This window comes from Caloenas nicobarica, unplaced genomic scaffold, assembly GCF_036013445.1.
Source record: "Caloenas nicobarica isolate bCalNic1 unplaced genomic scaffold, bCalNic1.hap1 Scaffold_418, whole genome shotgun sequence".
Taxonomy (NCBI): Eukaryota; Metazoa; Chordata; class Aves; order Columbiformes; family Columbidae; genus Caloenas; species Caloenas nicobarica.
In genome coordinates, this window is record NW_027017407.1 from 99,059 (window position 1) to 105,090 (window position 6,032).

Here is a 6,032-nt window from a genome sequence, read left to right on the forward strand (position 1 = left end):
AAGAAAAGAAGAAGAAAAGAAGAAGAAAAGAAAAAGAAAAGAAAAGAAAAGGAAAGAAAAGGAAAGGAAAGGAAAGGAAAGAAAAAGAAAGGAAAGAAAGAAAAGAAGAATGTAAAGAAAAAAGAAAAGAAAAAAGAAAAGAAAAGAAGAAAAGAAAGAAAAAAGAAAACCCGAAAAAATAAAATAATTACAAATAAAATAAGAATTAAAATTAAAACAAATAACTTAAAATAAAGTATTTTTATTTTATCCTGGGGGGTCCTGTGGGGTTACTGGGGGGGAACTGGGGGGTCCCGGGGGCTTTGGGGGGGTCGGGGGGGTTGGGGGTCCCGGGCGGTTTTGGGGTTTTTGGGGGTTTCTCATCCCTGGGGGGTCCCGGGGGGCGTCTCCTCCCCCGGGGCGCTGCCGGGGGGGGTCCCGGGCCCGGGGGGGTCCCAGGGGAACGTCACCCCCAGCCCCTCCATCTGCTCCCGGTAGATCCGGTCGAACCGGGAACTTTGCTCCGGGCTCAGGTGGTTCTTCCAGTCCCCAGAGATCCCTGCGGGGACACGGGGACGGGGGCGTCACCTCCCCGGGAACCCCGAGCACGTGTCCCCGTGTCCCCCTGTCCCCGTGTCCCCATGTCCCCGTGTCCCCATGTCCCTACATCCCCATATCCCCGTATCCCCATATCCCCGTGTACCCCTTGTTCCCCTCTTCCCATATCCCCCTGTCCCCCTTGTCCCCCTGTCCCCATGTTCCCCTGTCCCCCTGTCCCCGTGTCCCCCTGTCCCCATGTCCCCCGTCCCCATTGTCCCCATGGTCCCCATGTCCCCCTGTCTCCATTGTCCCCATGTCCCCCTTGTCCCTGTGTCCCCCTGTCCCCCTGTCCCCATGTCCCTACATCCCCATATCCCCGTGTCCCCCTTGTTCCCCTCCTCCCATATCCCCCGTCCCCCTTGTCCCCATGTCCCCATGTTCCCCTGTCCCCATGTCCCCTGTCCCCATATCTCCATGTCCCCCTTGTCCCCATGTCCTCCTGTCCCCAAGTCCCCATGTCCCCATGTCTCCATTGCACCCATTGTCCCCATTGTCCCCATGTCCCCTGTCCCCATATCCCCATGTCCCACTTGTCCCCATGTCCTCCTGTCCCCATTGTCCCCCTGTCCCCAAGTCCCTATATCCCCATGTCTCCATTGCACCCATTGTCCCCATGTCCCCCATGTCCCCTGTCCCCCTGTCCCCATTGTCCTCATGTCCCCATGCCCCCCATGTCCCCCGTCCCCCTGTCCCCATTGTCCCCAAGTCCCCATATCCCCATGTCCCCATTGTCCCCATGTCCCCCGTCCTCCTGTCCCCATTGTCCCCATGTTCCCCTGTCCCTATGTCCCCAAGTCCCCATATCCCCATGTCTCCATTGTCCCCCTGTCCCCATATCCCCATGTCCCCCTGTCCCCATGTCCCCAAGTCCCCATATCCCCATGTCTCCATTGTCCCCCTGTCTCCATTGTCCCCATGTCCCTGTCCCCCCGTCCCCCTGTCCCCCGATGTCCCCCTGTCCCCATGATGTCCCCCCGTCCCCCTGTCCCCGTCCCCATGTCCCCCTGTCCCCCAATGTCCCCCTGTCCCCACGACGTCCCCCCGTCCCCCTGTCCCCCGATGTCCCCCTGTCCCCACGACGTCCCCCCGTCCCCCTGTCCCCCAATGTCCCCCTGTCCCCACGACGTCCCCCCGTCCCCCTGTCCCCCGATGTCCCCCTGTCCCACCCTTCCTCAGGAAGTGTCCCCTGCGCAGGTCCAGGATGAACAGGGGCGAGAGGCTGAAGTTGCTCATGGGGTTCTGGCTCATGGCGGCGAAGGACGAGTTGGTGACAACGGCGTCCAGGGCCCCGGGGCTCAGGGGGCGGCCCAGGAACTCGCAGAGCCGGGTGACGCTGCCGCGCAGGTCCTGGCACACGGGGGACGCGGGGACAGTGGGGACGGGGGGGACAATACGGGATTGGGGACAATGGGAACAATGGGGGACAATACGGGATTGGGGACACGGGGACATTGGGGACAATGGGGACAATGGGGACAATGGGGGACTGGGGACAATGGGGACAATGGGGGAGAATACGGGATTGGGGACACGGGGACATTGGGGACAATGGGGACAATGGGGGAGAATACGGGATTGGGGACACGGGGACATTGGGGACAATGGGGACAATGGGGACAATGGGGGATTGGGGACAATGGGAACAATGGGGGAGAATACGGGATTGGGGACATGGGGACATTGGGGACAATGGGGACAATGGGGGACAATACGGGATTGGGGACACGGGGACATTGGGGACAATGGGGACAATGGGGGATTGGGGACAATGGGGACAATGGGGGAGAATACGAGATTGGGGACACGGGGACATTGGGGACAATGGGGACAATGGGGACAATGGGTACAATGGGGGACTGAGGACATGGGGACAATGGGGACAATGGGGGAGAATACGGGATTGGGGACATGGGGACATTGGGGACAATGGGGACAATGGGGGATTGGGGACAATGGGAACAATGGGGGAGAATATGGGATTGGGGACATGGGGACATTGGGGACAATGGGGGACTGGGGACATGGGGACAATGGGGACAATGGAGGACAATGGGGGAGAATACGGGATTTGGGACATGGGGACATTGGGGACAATGGGGGACTGGGGACATGGGGACAATGGGGACAATGGAGGACAATGGGGGAGAATACGGGATTGGGGACATGGGGACATTTGGGACAACGGGGACAATGGGGACAATGGGGGATTGGGGACAATGGGAACAATGGGGGAGAATACGGGATTGGGGACATGGGGACATTTGGGACAACGGGGACAATGGGGGAGAATGGGGGATTGGGAACATGGGGACATTGGGGACATTGGGGACATGGGGACAATGGGGGATTGGGGGACACTGGGGAATTGGGGACATGGAGACGTTGGGGACATGGGGGACATGGGGACATTGGGGACAGTGGGGGATGATGGGGGAGAATGGGGGAGAATGGGGGGAATGGGGAATAATGGGGGTTTGGGGACACTGGGGGACACTGGGGGGCCCGGGGGGTTGTGGGGACCCTTGGGGCCGCTCGGGGCCGTCTGGGGCCCGGACCTGCTGCAGCTCCTCGTAGCTGATGCAGAAGAAGTTGGGGCGACCCCTGAGCTGCAGCCACCCCCGCACGTGCTGGAACCAGGAGCCGAACGGGACTGGGGGGGACACGGCGGGGCTGGGACCCGGGGGGGACGGTGACACCCCCACACCCTCCCCCACCCCACAACACCCCCCAGAATCCCCCAGGACCCCCCCAAGCACCATCGACACCACGGAGCCCCCCCAGCCCCCACCCCACAACCACCCCCCAGCCCCCCCATAACCCCCTATGACCCCGTTAACACCCCATAACCCCCCAGCCCCGCCCCCCCCCCAATCCCCCCTCCCCCCCCCGCTGACCCTCCCCCCGCAGAAACTCCTCCAGGAAACTCTCGAGGGTCCCGGGGTCTTGTAGGGCCGGAAGATCCGCGAGAAGTGGAAAAGCGACACCAGCACGTCCTTGGGGTTCCGCACGGTGTAAATGACCTGGGGGACACCCTGACCTTGACCCCCCGACCTTGACCCTGAACTTGACCCTGACCTCGGAGGTGAAAAAGTCCTTCTTTGGGGGGGGGGGCGGGGGCGGCACAATTGTGGGTCCCACGCGTTGGGACACCCCCCCACCCCCACCATGACCGCTCTCCAACCTTCACCCTGAACTTGACCTTGACCTTGAAGGTGGAAAAGTCCTTATGTGGGAGGTACGAAGCGGCAAAAATGTGGCATAAATGGGGGTTCCACACGTGGGGAAACCCCCCGACCCCCTCCCACCCTGACCCTGACCCCCCCCAAACCTTGACCCTGACCTTGACCTTGGCCCTGACCTTGGCCTTGGAGGTGAAGAAGGCCTTGGGGAAGAGCTGCACGGGCAGGTGGGAGCTGATGAGCCGGGGCCGGGGGTTCCCCCGCGCCCTCCGCAGCCCCAGCAGCGTCTCCAGCCACGGCCCCCGGTCCCAGTTGGGCACCGAGCGGCACCAGTTGGGGTCCCCGTCGCTGAGGATCAGGCTCAGGATCTCCAGCATCCACCCCGTCCCTGCGGGAGGGGACGTGGCTCCCTGGGGGCTCCCCCGAGGTCCCTTCGGGGGGTCCTGGGGCACTCCTGGGTCCCCGCTTCCCACTGTGGGGCACTCCTGGGTCCCCCCTTTCTGCCATGGGGCACTCCTGGGTCCTCCCCTTTCCACTATGGGGCACTCCTGGGTCCCAGGGTCCCACCCCCCCATCCCACCTTGGGGCACTCCTGGGTCCCTCGGGGCACCCCTGGGTCCCTCTCTTTCTGCCATGGGGCACTCCTGGGTCCTCCCCTTTCCACTATGGGGCACTCCTGGGTCCCCCCCTTTCTGCCATGGGCACTCCTGGGTCCTCCCCTTTCCACTATGGGGCACTCCTGGGTCCCAGGGTCCCACCCCCCCATCCCACTTTGGGGCACTCCTGGGTCCCTGGGCCACTCTTGGGACCCCTCTTCCCCATCATGGGGCACTCTGGGTCCTGCGTCTCCCGTACCACCCTGGGGCACTCCTGGGTCCCGCGGGGCACTCGTGGGTCCCTGGATCTCCCCTCCCACCATGGGGCACTCTGGGTCCCTCCCCCCACCATGGGGTATTCCTGGGGCCCGTGGGGTATTCCGGGCTCCCGTGGGGCACTCCTGGGTCCGCGGGGCACTCCGGGGTCCCTACCCGATTTCTGGTAGGTGACGTTGAACACGTCGTCGTCCTGGACCGGGAACTCCCGGGCGGCCTCGAGCCCCCGGGGGGAGTAAAGGAGCCGCGGGAACGTGACCCCCCCGTGCGTGAAATACCCGCGGGACATCGCGCGTGGCGGGGGGGGGGACACGCGGGACCGGGACCTGCGAGGGGGGTGACACGGGGCGGGGGGAGGGTCACGGAGCCGCCCCTCCCCCCCGCACCCACGCGGTGTCGTGGCAACGCGGGGGAGGGGAGGGGGGGGGGAGGGACACGCCCGGTCCCGCGGGGCGGGGGGGGGGGAAGCGGCGCCTGGTGACAACACGGGGGGGACACGGACACACGGACACAGCGACACACGGACACACGCGCCCCCTCCCCCCACGCGTGATCGTGTCCTCGCAGTGGGGGGTGGGGGTGGGGGGGGCGGTTTGGGGGCTCCCCCCGCAGCACCTGTTCCCCTCCCCCCCCCGCTATGGCCGCCCCTCCCCCCGCCGCCTCTGCCCCCGCCCCCCCCCCCCCCCCCGGGGGTCGCGGTCCCGCGTGGCCGGACCCCCCCGCCCCTCCCCCCCCCGCACCTGCGAGCGCCGCCGGAGCCGCCGCGATCGCACCTGCCCCACCCGGCCCCGCCCCCACGCGGCCCCGCCCACCGGGCGTGGCCCCGCCCCCTCCACCCACACCTGTGGGCGGGGCACCGCCCTGGCCACGCCCCCCGCCCTGACCCCGCCCCTCGCCGGATCCAGCAGCGCGGGGGCGTGGTCCTTCCGTGGGCGTGGCTAATGCGGTGGCCACGCCCACCGGTGGGCGTGGGGGGTTTTGGGGGGCGGGGAGTCGACCGAGGGGCGTGGCTACGTGTTGCCACGCCCACGGAAAGGCCACGCCCCCATGCTCACAGCCCCGCCCACACCCCCCGCCTGGTCCCGCCCCCCCGTTGATTGACAGCCGCTCTTTTCTTAATGGAGAAAAGCGGGGGGGGGGGAGGGAACCAGCGCAGGCCACGCCCCCGCGCCCCCATTGGCTGCTCCCAACCAATCCGCTGCCGCCCCCCCCCCATTCCCGGACCCCCCCCCACGCGTGTCAGCGGCCGCTGGAGCCGCCGGCGGCACCGGGACCCCCGGGACCCCCAAATCCCCCCCGGGACCCCAAAATCCCCCCCCCGGGACCCCCCGAATCCCCCCCGGGAACCCCCGCGACCCCCCCCCCGGGACCCCCAAATTTCCCCCCCGGACCCCCCGGACCC

General features: G+C 65.9%; 1 protein-coding gene across 1 annotated transcript; it reads right to left on the reverse strand.

Moving 5' to 3' along the window:
* Positions 1-261: 261 nt before the first annotated feature.
* On the reverse strand, positions 262-5,412 carry SULT2B1 (sulfotransferase family 2B member 1). Its single transcript, XM_065658045.1, is given in 8 exon segments — positions 262-538; positions 1,746-1,926; positions 3,135-3,229; positions 3,474-3,536; positions 3,539-3,599; positions 3,938-4,146; positions 4,787-4,956; positions 5,371-5,412. Coding segments are annotated over 7 exon segments (921 nt in total). The 5' UTR covers positions 4,920-4,956; positions 5,371-5,412; the 3' UTR covers positions 262-359.
* Between the last annotated feature and the right edge of the window lie 620 nt (positions 5,413-6,032).